General features: G+C 44.6%; 1 protein-coding gene and 1 long non-coding RNA gene across 12 annotated transcripts in view; one reads left to right on the top strand and one right to left on the bottom strand.

Annotated features, from left to right (window-relative positions):
* The window catches only part of ARHGEF9 (Cdc42 guanine nucleotide exchange factor 9), a 221944-nt gene that overhangs the window by 78458 nt on the left and 122626 nt on the right, over positions 1-20860 (bottom strand). Inside the window, exon 1 of one of the 11 annotated variants that reach the window (XM_040614136.1) lies at positions 5210-5333. The exons of 9 other annotated variants lie outside the window; for them this stretch is intronic. In XM_040614136.1, the coding sequence (XP_040470070.1) occupies positions 5210-5248 (39 nt within the window). In that variant the 5' untranslated portion in view covers positions 5249-5333. Of the gene's footprint in view, positions 1-4782; positions 4913-5209; positions 5334-20860 lie in introns of those variants that run through there. One more of the 11 variants, XM_040614142.1, reaches the window with a different exon arrangement.
* Positions 15717-19820, top strand: LOC121097299. Its single transcript, XR_005830904.1, has 3 exons — positions 15717-15882; positions 15985-16037; positions 19687-19820. It is a non-coding gene; the product is annotated as an uncharacterized LOC121097299 (long non-coding RNA).

The following is a 20860-nucleotide window of genomic DNA, read 5'->3' as shown; positions in this document are numbered from 1 at the left end:
GGCACTCCTCACATTCCTCAATGAAGGCCGTAACTACCTCAAACACCTAGAGCTGTACTGGAAACCCTGTGGTCAGTGGGCCAAAGTTGTGCTTTGATTTATGCTCAGTTTAATCATACTGGGCTGAGCCTGCAGTACACTGTACGGGTGGGGGAAGCAGTCAGGATTACCAAGCAATGTTGCCAGTGTTAATAAAGCATCAGCCCAGCCCTGCTGCTCGCTGCGGCAGCAAACATTGTGCCAGATAACATCGAAGCATTTCGTACAGACCACTGCAGGACTCAGGAAGACAGATACAGTTATCTCTCAATTACCCAAGGTGCAGAATAACGCAGATAAGCAAAACGGATATTACAAAATATATATAAATTAGTCTCTGAGAATGTACAGTGAAGGGCAAGAGGCTGCTGTGGAGCACTGAGCCCTGAGCTAAGGGAACCTGCGAGGAGGTACAGCATAGAGCACTCAGCTGCACCGAGATCACCCTGAGCATCCCTATGCCCATGGTGTAGCTAATCCGTAACCTCACAGCCCGTTCATGGATAACCAAGACTTGACTGGAAATGTCAGGAATGCCAAATCTAGATTCATTTTACCCAAGAAGCTTGTTCTTACTGAAATTGCAAAGCAAGTCTTCTCTCCCACAGCGCAGACTGGCTGACTGTAGGCAAACTGAGTTCCTCTGAACAACTGAATGGTTTTCGCAGGGAGAGAAGACTTTTGCTCTGAGGAGAGCAAGAGCGCTTGATGGTTTAGAGATTATTTATTTTAAGATGTACATCACCTGTTACTCTGGGGCATGGGAGTTTCCAAAGCAAAAAGGTATTAAGGAGCAAATGACAGAAATTAGTCCCAGTGGATTGCATTATTCAACACAACACAGCAGCAGACAGATCTGTTCATCCCAGACGTGGAGGCTTTACCCCTGAAGCTGCAGGAGAACAGGCACCAGCCACCACAAAGCTGGTGACACACAGCTAAGCCATCCCAGCTCTGCTTAGCAGCGGGCAATGGCACATAGGCGCACAGTTGCGCACGCACAGGCATATGCACCAGGACTACTGAGTGTAGCAGCTTCACTCACCTAGAATCAGGCATTCATAGTGAAATAAATAAAGTGACAGATCAGAACTAATGAAAGCATAAGTAGATACTTTGTCCTATAAAAGCTGACACAGTTGGCCAGGGTCTAAAAACCACGAAAGGAAACTAATTCAAATGCAGGGCTGTTAATACAAACCAGAAATATTACTCCTGGATGGCCAAGTACAAGGAGCACACAGCACGAGCCCCTTCGTGTTATCAATCACTGCAATGTGTTTTAAAACACCTTTTAAAAACATAGCAGATGCCTGGATTATGTCGCATTAGACCACAACGTATTAAAACACATCTTCAGCAACAGGCTTCATAATGCATAATTCTCACGTATCAGTGTTGTAGTACGAGGCCAAGATATCATTAAAAAAAAAAAATAAAAAGAAGAGAGAGAGGTATTTTTAGTAACTGATGAGAATTTGGGAAGTGGTGTCTGTTGCTTGTGCAAATCAGTGCCCAGGCTGGATTAAAGTCCAGACAAATGTATTACACTGATTACACTCACCGCTCGGGCTCCTTATTTGCTGTTATGACCTCTTGATTTCTTAGCGTAAGTCACTGCAGCTCACATCTGATACAGTCAAGGACTGGCATACTGGCAGATGAGCACAAAGAGGGGAACACCATCTACACATTGTTTTGCAGACACTAAGCTTTCAGAAAAGTCTAATTAAATGCTAGCACAAAGTAGGCAAAGGCTGGAGAAACAACACATGACCCCCAGGAACCACCCCTGGCTTCGGGTGACTTTGCAGGGGCAGTGACAGCCCTGGCTCAGCTGGCTGACTGCCAGCCAAGCCAGTGGAAAGCAGAGCCTGTCCAGCTGCTCTGGTGCAAACCAAGAGCCATGCAGTGAAAATTCCACTGCTTCTGTCTCAGGCAGCAAGAGGAAAAACTAGGATGAGCACCCAGAAGAAGAAATGGCCAGACAAACCCCTACATAATGATCTTCAAGAGATTATTCCAGCAAAACCACAAGTCTTCCTCAAGTCTTTCAGCATTACAGCACCTGGACCAAAAACCAGTGAGAGGCATCCTGAGCTCAAAGGAAACACCAGGGGACCAGCCTCCGTTCGCCACCACCCCATGCATGCAATCAATAACACAGCACAACAGACTCAGCACAGTGCTCAAGTCGTTATAGCAACCACATCTTGCATTTACATCTCACCTTCCATCTGTGTCAACTCCTGAGAGGGCAAACAGGCAGGACTTCAAAGTAAGCAATGTAAAACAGCTTCCCTCCTTGAGCCGCTTGTTGAGCCAAAGCCTGTGGTATCCTTTGGCTCTCGAAGCCCTGAGCTTGCAGCCTGTGGTGCCCAGGGCTGGCACAGCACCCTGGCTTGGCCTAGCCTCCGCAGCCCAGGAATGTCTTGCTATATGCACTGTATCACTCAGATCTTGAAAGCATTTAACATAGTGCAAAACCTGCTGTGACCACTGCTTTTGGGGAAGTAGCATGCAGGGCACTGGAAGGAAGAGGGGTGGCACAGTGGGGTGTATATCACAGCACATACTTGATACCTCACTGTTGAAACCAAGGGAACAAAGGTATCTGGCACGATACTCTCATTCCCATCTAATTGACTTTGCATTATCATAGGTTTTTTCCTACTAAAAGCTCAACAGACAATCCTGGATGTAAAAGGCTGTCTTGTCAGTTAAGGTAATAAATTGATGCTAGTTAAATGCGCGTAACTCTTGCAGATTGTCATCGGACCCTGTAAGCCTATTACACGGATTGGCCAGATCAGCAAGGGGATATGCAGCCTTCCACCTCTAAGCTGCTTTCCTCACTTCAGGTTAGGAATGAATGAAAGGCACTCTCTGATGGCTTCTCAGATTTTATGGAAAACTGCCACAGCCAAAACATCCTCTTTAACAGGAGTAATTCCAAGCAGACACTTGCCACAAGCCTCTCCCTGAACTGGAACTGCAGCTTGGATCTACGCTTCTCAGCTTCCAATTAAAAAGGGTGGAAAGCCCGTAATATTGAATCTTGTTTCAAGTCACCACCACCCATTCTGAAACACCAGTTACCACCACAGCCTCCTGGGCTGCTCTGGGAGACAGCAGCTATCTCTGCACACAGTGAGAGAGCAGCTGCAAGCACCAGCACGCTCCTGCACCACCTCACTGACCATCTCCCACCCTGGCGGCTACCTTGCAGCCACACAAGCCTACAGTGCCCTGCACTGCACCCAAACTCCTGTGCAGCTCAGTCACGGCAGGAGCTACGAAACCCCCGGAGCTTTGCCCAAGCACCTGTTAAGAGTGAGTCAAGGCATTGCCATGATGTTTCTTATTTTAGGTTGTGCAAAATGCTGCTGCCAAAGCACAGCGGAGAGTAAGGTGTGATGTGCAGTTGGCTCCACCATGCCAAACCGGTGTCACCTCACTTACTGTATAACTGTCCCTTTCCCCTCTCTCCAGGTCACATTGCACAAGACACGTGCAAATCTTGTCCCAGTCTGTCCATCCTATCTGATTCATAAAAGGCCACATTTGCTGTCTAGGATAACAAAATTGTAACCTGGATGGTGCTGAAGAAAATGGTTACACACCGAGATAATTCTATTCAAAGTCTAGAGGGCAAAGTTGTCACAGATGAAATATCATTGTCTATTCCATGTTGGCAAACACAGTACATAATGGCAGCCACTCAACTTAATGGCTTACATTCCAGCTCCTTCAAATGAGCCCATCACCGCTGTATGTAATCACAGTATATATCTAAAAGTATAATTTCCATCCAAAAAGACCATAGCTGGAGCAATATGACTCATACAGTTCCCTGTGCATCAGAAAGCATGTCATGAAGACTGGGATTTTGTGAGCCTGTTACCATCTGTGTACAAATTAGGCCATGGACGGGATTCTTCAAACTGGTTGATGGCAAAGTCCCTCTGACACAAATGGCAGTTTTGAGGCTGCAGAGACCTAAAAGCCAGGCCCTTTGCCTCTGCACCCAAGAGAACAGAAACGTTTTCTGAAGCTGTATGTGAAGTAAAGGGATACAAATATTAAAAAGAAATGCAATGGAATTAAAAGGCATCTCTCCCCATATACCTATTCCAGCCCTTCATGGCTGAATAGTTATAGCTGCAAACTTGCTTTCATTTCTGCCATAACAAAATCATCTCCACAGCATAATTAGTGTGTTCATGTTAAAATGGGTCCAAATGCATGGAAAGAGGCATCCAAATATGATTTGTTTTTCAAGACAATGTGATGTTTTCCCTGCCTAATAGATTTGATTCATTAAGGAACAACAAGAGCCAAGCAAACTATTTGCAGCAAACGTTTGCTGATTTTAGCAGCCTTTCCTCCTTGGTGAACTATCCATGAACAGACTGGGTTTCATATTATTATTTTTACCTGCTACAATTTGACAAACTTTTTTAGTCTGACTTGGCTATGCACTGATTCCAAACTATCTGTTTTGTAACTACTGCTTAAAAGAGTGATTATTCCTAATTTCCTTAATGGATCAATTAAGTCACCTAGCACTATTCTGTTCCTGGACGGGATGACTATTGCATTCACACACAATTTTCAAGATAGCTGGATTGAACATTCATGTGAGCAGATATTTGCACTAGGATTTGCAACACTATCTTAAGGCAAACATCTGAGTTGTCTGAAGGGGTTTTAAATGAATAAATTTCTGCATTATTCACCTACCTCTAGAAATAACGCTCCATCTGTTCATGGAACAGTTCCTTTTCCTTACTTAGGTAAAATGAAGGTCATGCAAGTAGAAGGAAAATTTGCACATCCCCAACGCCCTACAACCACACACATCTACACAAATGCACGTGTACCTGGTCAAGGTCATTAACCAGTCAAAGAAAGAAATACAGCTGTCAGGTTAAGGGTAGTGAATAATCACCTAGTGCATCATTGCTGCGACAAGCACCCCAGGACACAGGCTGGAGTCAGAACACGTCCTTTGCAATTAATCATTAATCAGGACATGTTACAACAAAGAAGTCAAACAGTAACTCTAAAGGTGAACCAAAATGTTACTTCTAAAACACCTACACTTAAAAAAACCGTCAACTCTCAAATCTGAGGGGAAAGGCAAATGGAGTGTATAAAAAATACATACCAGCCTCTGGGTGGAAAACATCCAACTTGTACTGGACATGATTCACCCCAGAAGAACCGGCAGCAGTACAACTCATGTGAAGCTAATCCCTGGATGTGTGGGCTTTGCTGGTACGGAAGATCTTTCCTTTCCCTGGCCTGTGCCATGTCATTGACCTGGAGAGGCCTGGAGTGAGCCCTCATTGCTTTGCAGGAAAATCACAGGGCATTGCTTGCGCCGGTCCTCCCTAGCTCCCCACACAGAGCTCCTGCCTGGGATGGACTCTCTTCCTTGCGTGCTTAGGATAACCATTAGAAATGCAGTCATTTATAGCAGTCAGATAACCCTCAACCCATGGGCTGAGCACTTACAGTCATGGTTTGTACTCGAAGGAGCATGTTAAATGCAAGGACTGCTCTGGCTTCAGAGTTCAGAAATGGTATTCAAGAGCACAGGAAGATGAGACACCTAGGATCATACTCGGAAGAAAAGCAATTTCTCAATGCAGATCTTCAAAGCAATCTAAACTTTTCTTATTTCCCTGTAATACTATCCTGCCTAACTGTCTGCTGAGCACAGTCAGCCTCGTTTGTGCTGTAAGGCTCTGTCCTTACCCAAGTGAATAGTGACACTAAAGCCAATGGGAACACCTGTGAGCCTATGTTCGTCGAGGCTTGGGTTCTTCCTTCAAGGAATACATAAACCCCAGTGTCTGATGTCTCACCCAATTTCAGTGCTGCTTTCCATTTTTAGGGGAAAATTTTTAGAGCAAAACTAGTGTAAAATATGAGTGTCAGTCCAGGGAGGTTGCTACACACAGGTACAGACAGTTCTGAGGGTGCACCATGACAGCTCGACTCGGATTTAGACTGAAACTTGCCCAAATGGAACTGTCATGATTGAGCATGAATTCTCCCGGCCATAGTGCATGGTGGGCAGTTCACACCAATTGCATCATGCTCATGTGAGCCTGGCAAAGTGATAAAGGTGATGGGAAATGATGAGTACAGATAGGAAAGATGTGTTGCCTAAACCTATGCCAACTGCAGTGACACCACTCCTAGAAAGGTGGTGAGCAAACAGAGGCAAAATGTAAACATACAGGCACCAGCTACAAGGGCTCTGGGATCTACTCATGGAATTCAGAGGCTTTGTGCCATGAACAGTGCCACACGAGGTAACATTAATTGATAGTCAATAAAAAACTTCAGCTAGAGCTATTTCGACTAACTGCTGAAAACAAGAGTGTGTACCCCTCACTGCTCTGCAGACCATTTATTTTCTCTTTTCATCACTGGAGCAACTTCCAAATATTCCCAAGGCTTTAAAAAATGCTATGCCAAGCCCTGTCCACACTATCTAATCTAGTATAATTAAGAATCAATACTGACTTTTGAAGGCATCCAAGATGTTCTCTTTGGGAAAATACCTGGTGAGTATCCTCCTGAAGACATCTGCTAAGGAATTTTTACTACTGGCCTAGATATGTACTCCACCTAGAAGAATTAAGTGGCTCCAAGGAGCTTTTAGTCTAAGTAAATCCTCATTTAAACAAGCCCTATGAAAATGGACAGGAGCTCCAACTGCCTGATTTGTTTCTGTTTTATGGTCCACTCAGAGAAAAAGAAACGGGAAAGATGTAATGTGATCTCTCTCACACAGGTTTCCATTTCTACTGCACACCTCACATCTCATTGCTTTTCTCTCCTATAGCACTGGCATAGAAATAATAATATCCTACTCTCAGAAATTTTCACATTATTTTTTATGGCCAGCATTGCTTGAGATGCTAGCGGCCTTCATTCAAAACCGCAGAGCTGGAACATCCAGGAAGTGTATCCAAAGGGAAGAAGTATGGAAAAGAGCTGATACAGCAGAGAAATTTGACCATAGTCGCAATACACATGGCCAAGGGGTGCAATGTGCAACAGTGCATGTGGCACAGCAAACACAGAAGGAAAAAAAAAACCCTTCTCCTTGCTATTTCCTTCATAATAGGTGGAATCAGGGGGAACCTGGACATCTCAAAACCATGGAGGGATTTTTCCTCGGGTTTATATTTGAACAAGGAGACACTTAGAGACAACGTTCAGCTCCAGCTCAGAGGGGTTTGGCTCTGAGGATGTGGTTCAGCTGAACAGAGACAGAGGTTCTCTCTCATCAGCTCCACAGTCAAGGGACTTTGCTGTTTCCTTGCCCATGAAGCACCTTGACTGGTGGGAGCCCAAACACTAACAGTACCAACGCAGGACATTACATTCAGGCTGAGACACTAACGAATTGAGCAGGAGATGGCTGGTTCAAACCCAACTCTAGAGAAGGTCAGAAATCTCAAAGGTGTGCTGGATGGTTTCACAGCTCAATTCCTGTTTTTTTCAGACCTGGTACTTGATAGAAGAGGCTGCCCAAAGTCTGCTACTGCCTCATAGGAGAGTATGTCATTTCTACAGTAACACAATTGAAAAAAAAAGGTAATTTCCCCTCCAGTTCAGTTGCAGTCTTTGATAACCTGGATCACAGATTGAGTTTGCTGTCACACAGGTTTAGGGATCCTGTGATGTAGTGAAAAGCAAGAAAAAACAAGTGCAAGAAACTAGAAATGGGACCCAACATCTGCTGCCGTCTTTGGTACCTTTACATCTTCATTGCAATGTGCAAGAGGTGGTATTATTCACTAACGTTCTCTGATGATATCAAACAGGAAAACCTTGCAAGTATATCTGAGAACTGAGAAATAAAGCTAATAAACAGGAGGCAAACCCATTCCAAACCCATATTCAATGGGACAGATGCTCACAGGGCAAGGAATCACAGGAGCAACAGTGGCAGGAAATCAGAGAGGAGTTTGAAATACACTGAAATGAGAGCAAGATCTGTAAAACGCTGTAACAGCCCCTCCTCCCACGGCTTATTCTGCACAAAGCAACTCATTTCAGACAGATATTGACAGTGTGGGAGGGATTCAGAGAAAAGCAACAAATTTTATCAGAGGTTCTGGAAGGATTAATACCCAGAAAGAGATTAAACCTGTTAAAAGCTCAGCTAAACTACCATTTCAGAGACTGTGCTAACACAATTTAAATAGTTCCAAGAGAGGTATTATTTATGTATAATGGGTAGAGCTAGAAGTCTGAAGTGGAGAAAGGCTCCATTTTAACTATCTAAAATGAAAACACCAACAAACGATTTAAAACAAAGGATCTACAAGACAAGGAAGCCTTTGAACAAAAAATAAATAACTTAATCCAAAAGGAGGAAGCAGTACAAGAGCTGTAGCAGCCCAGGAAGGGCAGGAGGGCAGCACAGGCAGCCAAGCACAAGCACAGCAGTGCACGTGTGCAGCTACAGCCGAAGAGCCTGGTAGGATGGAAGAAAGCCTCACTGCTGTCACCTCTACGACAGGTAGGAGACCTGAACCTCTCCAGACCACGAAGAGCTTTGGGTGTGGGTGACTACCCAGAAGAAGTTTCTCAAATGCAAGATTCACAGAAGGAGACTGCGGACATAGCCCAACAGTGCCAGCAGCTGTGCCCAGGTGAGAGCGACCGTGCGATGGGCTAAGCATACTGACAGGCTCTTTTATGACTTTGCAGTCCACGGCTAGACCACTGCAAGTCTCCTTGGTGATGTAAGGCAAGGACCAAAACCACCCCTGATGTTTACAGTGGGCCCATACATACTTCATACCATCTCTGTTGCAGAGGTACTGCCATTAACTGGGCTGTGAGAGGAGGAGGATAGTGTTGTTACAGCACAACAGCAGCGCTGTCAGACCAGCAATATTTGTTCACGTAAGAAAACAGTCTCAGAGTGACTAGTTCTCCAGATCTGCTCTCAAATAAGTCTCATTTTGGAAAACCCAAACGTTCTTCCCATTTAAGCTGCAGCACAGTGAGCAAGGCAGGCAGTCTCACTCCTCTGATGCCAGCACATGCCACTGATGCCCCAGTGCAAGGTCTGCTTCACTGCAACGGCAGTGGAGAGGCCACCATCCTGCAGACCCACACCTCTTCCACAGCAGCTCCAGCCTCCGTGCTGGAGATAACATGGTGCTGTCAAAAGCTCAAGGCAATTTGCCACAGTAACTCCCTCAAATTCTTCTGTCTTGCTGTGCTGAAGGGACTGTGACTTTTTGTGCATGCAGCCTCTCCTTTTGCACTCTTCTGAGAACTTACTTGTCCTAAAATGTATGCAGGTACTCAGACACATTCTCTTTCCCTCCTTAAAAAGGCAAAAATAATCCCATCTCCATTGTTATTTATAATCTTTGGAAGTTCAGCCTCTCAAGCAACTTTTAACAACTCAAGTCAGCAGCCAATTAAGTCCAGAGGAGATCTGTGAAGGTTTCGAAGCAGGTCATTTCAGTGTCCAGAACAGCCTTAATTAGATAAGAATATATATAATTACTATAGAAAATCTCAATAAAGGTGTCTGCACTCTCGCTAGTGACAACTTACAGCATTGTTTACACTGTATAAAGCCCCCCAGGCCCTTCCTCTTGGGTCACTCAGTGTTAGAGGGGGAACTGTGAATATTTTTTGCACTTAAATTGACCTGGGGGAATTAAAACACAGATTGTGTGTTGGTATCAGGTTTTGCCATGTTTGTTCTCAGATAGCAGTAGCTATCCAGGGGGAAAGGAAGGTGTTCCTTGATGCAACACGCCTGTTTCACAGGGGCAATCATGTAAAGAGAAAACAAATGTGCTTACTTTTCTGCAAGCTCTGGACACCGGGAACACATTTTCAAGAAGCTCACGCGCTCATGCAAAGCTGTTGGCACAGCTGTGCATGGGCTTGGGGGACCCGTGGTACCAAGCAGAGACCTGTGCATGTTGTCATCTGTGCAAAGATATGTTAGGACAGTTTTTCCAGGGAAGCATACATTTGTCACCAAGAAAGGCACCACTTTGCAGTGCCCAGCCACTGCTAGGGATCAGGAGAGGCTGAAATCTCATGAGAGAATCTCTTATCAACTTTTGCCCTGTCTGCCCTTCTGCAAAATGAGGGGCAAGGCTTTTTAGGATGGCAGGATCCCATGGCACTCTGGCCACTGTCCCTGCTCAGTCCCCTGCTCTCCAGCCACAGGTATGCTCCACAGCAGCCAAAGCTGCAATTTCCCTGAAACCTACAGCCGCTGATAACCCCACTAGCTGAGTGACACCCCAAGTGCTCCTGCCGACAGCCCTGGCTGTGCTGGCTCCTGTGAGAAAACTGCTTTGCCCTGAAGCCACGTGCTCCGCACAACCCTTGCTGCTGCTGGCCACAGGGAGAAAAGAAATGCGTTCCCCAGCTGTAGATGGTTTAAAACCTCCAAGTAGCAGCAGTCAGAGACCCCAGGACCTCTTGGGGGATGAAGGCTGCAGTGTTTGGATGGGGCTGGGCAGACGACAAGCCCAGCAGTACCACACAGCAGACAAATCCTCCAGACCTCTCACCCACCTCCATCCCAGGGCTGCTCCCAAGCAGTCACAGAGACCAAAAGCAGAAAGACTGCAAAACCTTCTACTTCTCTGCTCCATTCCTCAACAACACAGCCACTATGACAACTTTTAAGTGCTCTCCTAGCCCTGCAGGACCCTGGGAGGTACAATCCAGCAAACTCAAGACCCTGCCAGTTTGCAGGCTCTGGCCAGGGGTACAGCAGATTCACAGGGTGCTTGCCAGCAGTTTTGCAAAGAGCTGGTTAGCAGCATGGTGCCCTCACTTCCGAAAGTGAAATCTCATTAAACAGCAGCTAAAATACACTCATTATTTTCCTAACACTACTCTTCCGAGTAATTGTTGCAGTCACAACAGGATGGGAGGCAGTCACAAGATCACTGGTAGGATGACAAGTCTCTACCAAACTCCCTATTAGGTTGTGGTCCATGCAATGCAGAAGTTCGTAAGCCACAGCTCTGTCTAATTAAAACTGCAGGAGGGGACGATTCAGGAAGGCTAAATATAATTATCCAAGTAAGAATTTAGCCAGGACACTGTGACTTAACCCATTGCCTTGTGCACAAAGTACTAAAGGAGTTTAATTGCCACCACTGATGGGAATCCACATTCATGACTCACCTCCATCCAACACACATCAGAAAGTTGCTGTTTTTCTCACTCCTGATTTACTTTTGCTAATGTGCTTCCAAGGCCACTGCTTCAGTGGTCAGGACCACGCTGTGAGGCTGCATTTTGTTCTTTTTTGAATTTCAAAACAACAGGCTCGATCTATGGTTTCATTTGGGCCCATCTCTTAATAGCTGATTTCCCACACATGCTGCTGGGGGAATTAGAGCAAGAAAGAGCAGAGGGGTTTTAAATTTGGGAAAAATCACGAGGAACTGGGTTTTTTTCTGACATAAAATAATGTCATTTTTAATGTGAATTTTCTGAATCTTTCAAGTATTTAACTTCTTAAATTCACCTAGCTTTTATTCAAGCTCTTAAACACCAAAAAATGAGTTACAATGTCTTACAAAAAGAAAAAAAAAGGAACAAAAAAGCATAAACATTTGAGTTATGCTCTTAGACATTTTTCAGGATTATTTTTTTTCCTTCTGAACTGCAAACCCTTTCCAAATTGTGAGAAAGATTTCAGTTTGAATGCCACAAGGTCAGAATAATGTAGACATATTACTCTTTTTCCCAGTCACTCTCCTTATAAGCAATGAGTGTGCTCACATCCCCACTATACACCTTCAGAGTGTCTATTCAGAACTCTTACCACAATAATCTTGTCAAATTAATTCATCATTAAGGACAGATTTTTTTCCCTCACTACTGTGGCATTAATTAGTGAAAGCTTGCCATGGAAACCCAGCAATATGAGTTAACACCACATAATTTACCATGTTGGTAAAACATGGACTAGAGCCCTGCAACAGGTACAACAACAGGTACCACTACCTGGGGTACATGTTGAAGCCAGATTTGCTCCTCTGCTGGAGGCTTTGATGTCTCTTGACTCAATAGAAGTTGGAAAAACCTTCTAAAGACTTAGACATTAGGACTATATATGAGTCTGAGGGCAGGTTCCCATTTTCTTGATGTTTTAGCAAATACAATTTTAGGACACGTGCAGGAATCAAAGTGAGGAAAAAGAGGTTGAGCTGCACACGTACGAAAAAAGTTAAGGCACATGATCAGACCCAGATGCTCATTTTCATTAATTATCAATAAGCCATGGCCAGCTAAAAGCCTGCAGCCACTAACTGCTTTCAACAGCTTTGTGGCAAGGCTGCACTGGAAGGGTCCCAAACACACCCTCAGCTGCCACGACTGCACCTGGAGGGATCTCTGCTCTTGAGCCTCTGCCCTCCTGGGCTTTTACCCCTATGCCACCCTAAGGGAGGCTGCTCCACCACCACACTCCTGCCTGATGATCAGAGACTGCCTTCTAACTAAGAGCCCATATTTTGCTGTGATTGTCCAATACCTACTCGTTCTTTCATCTTAAGCAGTTCTGCTCAGCAGGTCTTCATCCTCAGAGCACTTGTAGAGAGCAGCTATGCTCCTGCTCAGCCACCACATTGCCAGGCTAGACAAGGCACTCTGCAGCTTACCCTTCACAGACAGATCCTGCACTCCCCTGGCTGTCCTTGTCCCTGTTCAGGCTGAATACATTTTTGTTGAATATTGGCAACCAAACAATCTACTCTAATCCAAGTGAGGTTGCACCACTGTCTGGTACAGCGGCATTAATCTCTACTGGAAATTCATTCTCTAATACATCCTTGGATCATACCTTGCTTTTTTACGGCCACATCACACTGTCAGCTCATCATCAGTCTTTGATCACCCTGATACAGCTCAGTCTTCCTCCTGCATGCATGACAGAAGGCTGCAGCAGGCACTGCTCTCCCTGTGAGCCACACACTGCTCTCTGCTGTTGTGTGCTGCTAGTAACTTCAAATCTGCTGTCTGGTTATTTGGTTACCCTGGTAATATTCCATATTCTTTGCTAATATAAGAAGCAGAAAAATTCAAGGCTTAAACCACCTCTTTAAATAGTCTGTTTTCACTATCTGGGTAAAATTAGACCCAAATCTCAGCACCAGACTAATGAAGGTATTTCAGAAGTGGAACAAAATCACAGCTTCCCCCAGCAAACAAAACCTGAAATAAAAGCAGGGATTTGTCTGCACCTTGATAAGCCAGCCCCTGAGGAATGCAAGACCAGGCACTTACCAGCACGTCATCTCAGTGTGTCAAACCAAGGCAAATCCCCCCCACTCCCACAGTCCTTGGAAGAGAAACAACTTTGCCTATTCCAACCTGTGAAATACCAGTGACCACAGGTAGAGCCCAACCACTCAGAGCCACCCCAGTGAATGCACCATGCTGAGTGCAGCCACCTTCCCCCTGCACGTACAAATTCTCCACTAGGAAGGAGGTAGACAGATAAGACTTTTTTTAATTTAAAAAAAAACCAAAACCCAAAACCTTTTCATCTTCTCTCACTCCAGAGGGATGCACCCAGCTCATGTCAAAGCTGCCTGAAGAGGGAACCAGCCCTGAACCTGCTTCTGCAGAAAGTCCTCTTGCTCCACAAAGAAGCAGTAAAAGGTGTATGGGGCAGTGCTTTCCCACTAGCGATACACAATGATCCCACCTCAAAACACCTCCTGCTAGTCCAGGACAGGATTTCTTCCCACACTGATAGACCCTCCTCTCTACCCGTACCTCAGCTTCAGCCACTGCTACAGCTCAGCACATCTGTGTAATGAGTACTGACCTACACCGCCTCTGTCTTTAAGAAAGAGATATTCAGGTTCATAAGAGCAGGACATGTGGGGAAGTTCAGCCTCTCCATGAGCATCCACATTAAGAAAACTGAATTTGACAAAACCATTGAAGAAATCAAGCTGAAAAAAATACCCACTGCCAAGTTTCTCCATCCTTCCACATCATTCTAGCAATCCACCCGCATATTTTTTTTTTTTTTTCATTTTGAAAAAATAGTTATTTTTGCACTTAAGGAAAGATAGAAACATTTTCCATACTTTGAAACTTTCTCTGACATCCCCATCAAGCTCAAATCTCTCCTCAAAATACCCTTCAGACTCTGGGGAAAAACATTCATGGTTTGTGCTAAAAGCTCCAGAAACTCTTTCACAGGCTGATGTTTCTTCAGCAATTTGCTTTCCTGTTAAAAAATACAAGGGTCAAAAAAACCCACGTAAAGAGCAAGGAACAGAAATGCTAAACCATGGTTGGTCTCCAAAGCCCAACTGAACAGACAACCTGAAATCAGAAAGACTCAGCTTCTGGAAAGACAATCTTTTGTCAGAAGAACAGTGAGCTGGATCTCCCAAGCCCCAGTGCCAGCGCATGTTGGGTTCTGCTTAGGTCAGGAGAACATGAAGCTTTCATGTCATGTAGTCAAGTCTGAGAGAGCTTTCCTCAAACCAGGGGCACTAAGCTTTATATTAACAAAGGCTTAAGGTCAATATAATTAACCCTATTAAGTTCAGGTTGCTGTTTCCTGAATTAATAGTTCTCAGACCAGTTTCAAGTAGACAGGTATCCAGAAATCACCAGCAGAGCTGGGAAATCAATGTCAATATGCTAGATTTCCCAATTTCCAATAGATTTTATTTTTGGTTTATGTAAGTGTCAGTGAGACCAGGACCGGGTCTTCTTGTCCCAGGGTAGGATTGGGTTACCTAATCCTGCAAGATTTCTGGTAAAGGGAAGAATATTAGGGGAAGACTAGGAATTAAGGGAAATGAAGGTGGCAGACAGGTCATCCAAATTTGAGAAAAGGTATGATTATACTTAGATAATTCCCAGACATTTCTGTGCATATCCAAGCCAAATTTGATTCTCCCCTTACTAATAAGAATAAAAGCCATGTGCAGTATTCCACACTGGAAAAAACAGCAATAAATAATATACATGCACACACACCAATGTCCACATACATGCACTGCAAATCCTATACACTCCCATGCAAACCTACCGGTACACACCCACACACAGAGACACACACTTATGCAATCAGCTGTATCCAGATGTTTCAGACCATATAATTTCCTTACACAAAGCAGTGCTTACAGACTTTCTAATATGTCTTTTGTACAGAAAGTACCAACAAACTTTTATAAAATTGCTTAGTGGTTCATGCAGGTGTGTGGTTCTGCCTCTCAAAGCCAACACTGGATTAATGCAGGGGCTGACAGTATCCATCAGCAAAACTCGGATCCAGACATACTCCACTATCATGTTTGGAGCCAGTTCTTTGTCTCATCCACAAAGCAGTTACCCCAGATTTAACTGCTGTGACTGAGGCCAGGACCCAGCCCAAAGGAAGGGACAGGGAAAGACAAAGGTTAAAGCAAAAAAAAACCAAAATGTGAAGAGGAAAGCAGAAGCTAGACAGTCATTGGGATCAAGTGACCTGACACAACACAGCTGTTTTGGTTTCTCAGCAGGGATTTGAGGATCTGCATCCAAAGAGAAATCCTCTTCCCTTGTGTAACCACTGAAAAGCTGGTTAGTTGATGAGTGCTTCTCTTTTCAGACCAGCTTGGGCTACTGCAGCTCTGGAACACTTTTAAATGGGGGAAAGGCCTATGGCCTGTCATTCTCTCCTAGAGGAGTGATTTTTGTTCATGTGTCTAACCTGAAACCAGTAAATACCACCAAAACTAACCAGCCCTAAGAGACAAGGAACATGCTTGGGGAGGGAGCACCAGGACACAGATGAAAGTAACACAGCACAGCAAAACCAGACGTGTGCCCCCATTGACTTCCCTTCAGCCCTGCTCAGCACTGCCTTAACAATTACTTCTACTTCTGTGTCTTTTTTAGAGTTACTGAGTGTGTCCGTCAACTTCCAGGTGCCTCCACTGCAAAGCTCCTGGGTAAGAGACGAAAAACCCTCCTGATACTTCCCTCCAGGATTTAATCCCCCTTTATTTTGAGCAGATTGGATGCTATACCAGTTTATTCTCCCCGCAAAGCCCCGAGTCTCAGGCAGCCACAGGCAGAGCGCAGACGTGATATCACCCAAGCTCGGAGCTGCAGATCAGCTGCGTGCCGACAGCTCTGCAGCTCAGATGCTCTCCTTATCTCCCCTCTCTGCTTAGTGCTCTTCCTACGAGTCTTTTCTCTAGCAGCTTTAATTTAAGCATTGCCTTGCACTAGAAGATGCAGTACTCTTATTGACAGAGCTTTACTGGGAAACGCAGATTTATACTTATGCATGTAAATGATTCAAGCGTGCAGAAACTTGCTTCGGACAGAGCTGGGAGTTTGCTTTACGAGGCTGCTCTGAAAATGTCATTGTAGAGGAGCTGTAACTGGCTAACTCTACCTGCTCCTCACTCCCTACCACCACCAAGGTTTGTGTAATGCTACTTGCACCTTGATGAAAATACTCACAAAATAGTACATCCATCCCAAATACCTTACAGTCTCAAGGCAAACATCCCAGCACTAAGCTATGAGGCAGCAGCACTGCAGCTGCTTCTGGCCTCCCCGGGGCTGCTCAGAGCAGGGCTGCAAAGCATCACTCAGCATGACTCTTCTACTGTTTCCCCCCTAAAACCCCCAAATTTCTCTGTGGTGCCTAAAGTGACGCAGGGGTCCGTACACAGCTCACAGGTCTCAGACACATGAACTGCTACTGACCTTGCATTTTAAGCTTCTAAGCACTTTACAGTATCTCATCCCAAATCCCTTGCTTCAGCCATGACTGAAACTCCTTTTCTTTACCAGCATGGATTTTTAATAGAAATTAAGCTCAACACAATATAACCTCCCACACACACACCCTAACTTGCTTTTTTCATACTGCAAATACATACAGCAGGGCTTACAAGCACAGGATGATCCTAAAAATGCTACAGAAAAATAAAGAAACTGAAGAAAAACTAAAGACGTTACAAAAAAATGAAAATGAAAACTGGATTCCCCCAGCTGGACGATGAGGAAAGCACCTGCTGTCCGTGGGGAAAACTGCTATGCATGTGCAGTTCTTTCCACTGCAGCACCCGAGGCAGTAACAGTTTTTAAATCACTGTTATCTCAACCATCCTCTTTTTATTTGTGCCTTGTAGAAGGGAGAATTCTTTCTGTTATTTTTAAACTCTGCTGCTTGATACCTTAGATTACTACCTTTGAAAACAAGCTTGCAGACCTATCGGCTCCCCACCAGCTGGATGCTGCTCAGTGGGAAGGAGCAGGAGCTGTGCCTGGTGCCAGCTCCCCGAGCTGCCAGGCTGCTGGTCCTCCTGCGGCAGAGCTCAACAGCTCCTGCTAAAAAGGTGCCTTGTTTGCCGCCGCTCCACTTCCCATCTCAGTACTAGAAATAATATCGGACTGAGAGGGACCCAAGGGATACTTTGCAGAGAAAACAGTAGGCAGCTGATATATCAGGGTAATTCTTGAACTGAAACCTGGAGGGACTTTCTTTCTTTGCTTTTTTGAGTGGTTTTTTAGTGTCCTGCGTGAAATTCTCTTTCTTTCAGTGGTGTTTCTGGAAAATTAGCAACAGAGCTTTGCTCTGAGCTTTTAAGCCTCTGTTGATTTCATTAATTTGCAAATACTAAGAAAATTTTCACATGTGTGCATAGGTGGGGCACAAGCATGCATTGCTTCCGAAAGACCGCAAGCAGGATGAAGGTACCATGACAGGAATTACACAGTCATTGTCCGTTCACTATTTAAGAGTTTTACATAGAACATAATGAAGACCCCAAAGAAACGGTGCACACACCTCCAAAACCTCTCTGCCATCAAGACCAAACACCTCAGTTGCTTTCTTTCACTGTGTTAATGACACAGAAAGGCAATCACCTTTTTCCTGCAGCAACTGCGGATATTAGCCACAAGCCTGGCGAGTGGGGACTAGTGCAGCCTAGCAGGAGGATTAACATATTAATGAACCCAGAGCAAACCAAGATCAAACTCAGCTGGGGGAGGGGGAAGGACAAAGAGACAGTTGGGGTGGACAGTCGGCTTGGTTGTCTGCCAAAGATGTTAGCACTGCGGTGGCTCTGGCAAGTGACATGCCAGCCCGGGAGCGCCCATCCTCTGTGAGAGAGCAGCAGAAAGCATCTTGATCAGGGCTAGCTGCAGTTTAAGATTGATCTTTCCCATTCTCCGCCACCACCCACAAGACCTCACAGTGGGGTTTGCATCACTCTGATGGGAAGAGCAACTCCCCGGACTACTCAAGACACCTTTACCCCCGCAAAACAACCCAGCCAGTAGGTTTTGCCTGGATGTTTAGGGTTTTCAGAAATGTAATTTAATTCCTGCTTTCAAACAAAGATAATCGTGCACGAGCAAAGCTCCCTGGGACAACCTAGGATTGTGCCATTGCCTCCAGAGCATGCGGATAAATCCCACCACCAGTGCAGATGAGTTAACCCTATCAAGTAAGGGAAAACATTGAGTTTTGCAACAGTGCCAGCATCCCCTCCCAGCCTGACAGACCCTTCTCTCAGGAAAGCATTACTTCCCTAAACAAGCTTCAGACCAAGCCACTTCTTTTGACGCTATCTTCCAAACACCTTGACATAAAGGATCATGGATGTCAGGAGAGGATGTTATCTTAACTTACGGGTAATGTGAGCGGTGCCACTGCATTTCCTACCTATGTCCTTCTGCAGGCAGCCTCACGGTGCTGCTGAGAATACCACCACACGTCCAAGCAGCTGTGGCTTCAAAATAACCACATGCCAGACCTAAGGTGGAAATCTTTCTCCCTTCTTACATGTATCAAGATACCTCTTGAATTTCTTTGGTTGAAACATGCACCAGTCCTGAGTAGTCATTACTAGAGGCTGAAGGCTGCCCACTCTCCAGCTTTGCTAGGGACCAGCCTCAGGGATGGAGGGTTTGGAGGAAGAAAGTATTACAGTAATTAACTCTGAGTTCAGACTCAACTCATCAGTAAGGCATTATTAAAAAAAGTGAGGTGCTACATGACCCCTAAAGAAACTCACCATTCTGCAATGAACAGTAAAGAATTATTTGTCAATTACAGAAAAGTTAAAAGACTGAAAACTCCTTCAGCAAACCATTTTCCAGTCTCTCTAAAATCTCACTTGAGCTTCTTGCAAGAGAAAGGCAGCCACATTCTTATTTCACCTTAGGAAATACTATGTTTTAAAGAAATGCAATAATGTTTATTCTGGCTTCTCTTCCAAAGTGTCTCTGACATACATTCGTGCAAGGACTGGTGCTCATCCTGCAGCCACATAGCACTTCAGCAGCAAAATTCACAAAACGGGAAAAGAGTGCAGGAAACTGAGTCTTCCACTTGCAGACGCTATAGTACCAGCATCCTCTGTCTGGTGCAGCAAGCTAGGCAAATTTAATTTAGAAACAAAGAGAAAATAAGACAGAAGACAAACCTGGCCTTCTGGAGGAGGAAAAATCAGCGTGTCACAGAGTTCTGATGTGCACCTTTTCTTATCTTAAACAAACTGGTTCTTCCAATTTTCAGACATATAGCATTCAAAATTCCAGCTATAGAAAAACATCTCTTTTGCTGGATTTCAGGCTTGCAGCTGACACGCTTTGGACTTGGGTCTTCGCTTTAGGCCTGTTGCAAACACTGCTACCCCCGAGATGTCAGGTAACATCAGCTGGCAAACAACTGGTATGTCTCCTCTTCATCCACAGGGTTTTGTATTCCCTTAAACTCCCAAATAACTGTATATTTTGTTATCATGGCCAAAAATAACCTTGAAAATATGCAAAGACTGACAATTTCTGAACTTCAAAATACTGTATTTATGACATTATACTTTGTCATTCCAGCCATGGACAAACGGTTCTGCTAAAATATCTGTCATAAACTAGTCCCCTGATGCCCAGACCACACCAATCTCTTCTTTAGCAACTAAAAGTTTCAGTTAGACCATTATGAACTTAACTCTAGCCAGAAAAGAAATGGAAGAGCTGAAGCACCAAGGCGGCAACTATTCTTGTTAAATTGGTCTCAATTTTTCAAGTACCCTGTTGAACATTATAGAGGTCATACCCCTACACTGCTATGAAAGCGTAAGAAGTCTCTAAAACCCATAGAGTTTAAGAAGGAATACTATATTCCCAAATTGCCTCAAATGTTTTACAGGGTATTATGACTTTCAGTTTTATAGCTCCAAAACACTAACCAAATAAAAAGTCTATTTCTTCCAGATTTTCAAGCTTCAATTTTTAAAAGGCCAGAAGCACAAACACAGTTCCTGTGACCCAGGGAAGCCTCAGCCGTTAGCTTTTATCAGGGATCCAGCTGTCAGTTCTGTGCTTCCTGTGCACAAGAGTTCACCATTTCCTGTATTAACTTCATGCCATTTACTTTTTTCTGCTTTCCTGATGTTCTAAGCTGTTCGCATTCTTGAGATAAACTTTTCCTGAAAAGCTAAAATAAGTCTGAAGGGTCCCATGATGGGTTAACAGCATCAGATGACAAACCTTAGTGCCACACACGATCATGCTGTGCATTTTGCCTTGTCTTTACTTTTCTCATAGATCTCCTACGTGCATGTAGGGTCATATTTCCCATAATGTGTGTTCTGAATTGATCCAAGTGGTTCATCCTTCCCTTTTTCTCCCCTTTCCTGCCCTTACAGACACACTGTTGTTTCGCTGGTAGATTGAAGTCCTGCAATACGTACACAACATAAAGTAGCTGCAGCAGCCCAAGGTTGTACCACACCAATTTACTGAT

This window comes from Falco naumanni, chromosome 14 (assembly GCF_017639655.2).
Source record: "Falco naumanni isolate bFalNau1 chromosome 14, bFalNau1.pat, whole genome shotgun sequence".
NCBI lineage: Eukaryota > Metazoa > Chordata > Aves > Falconiformes > Falconidae > Falco > Falco naumanni.
This window is presented reverse-complemented; position numbering and strand designations above follow the sequence as displayed.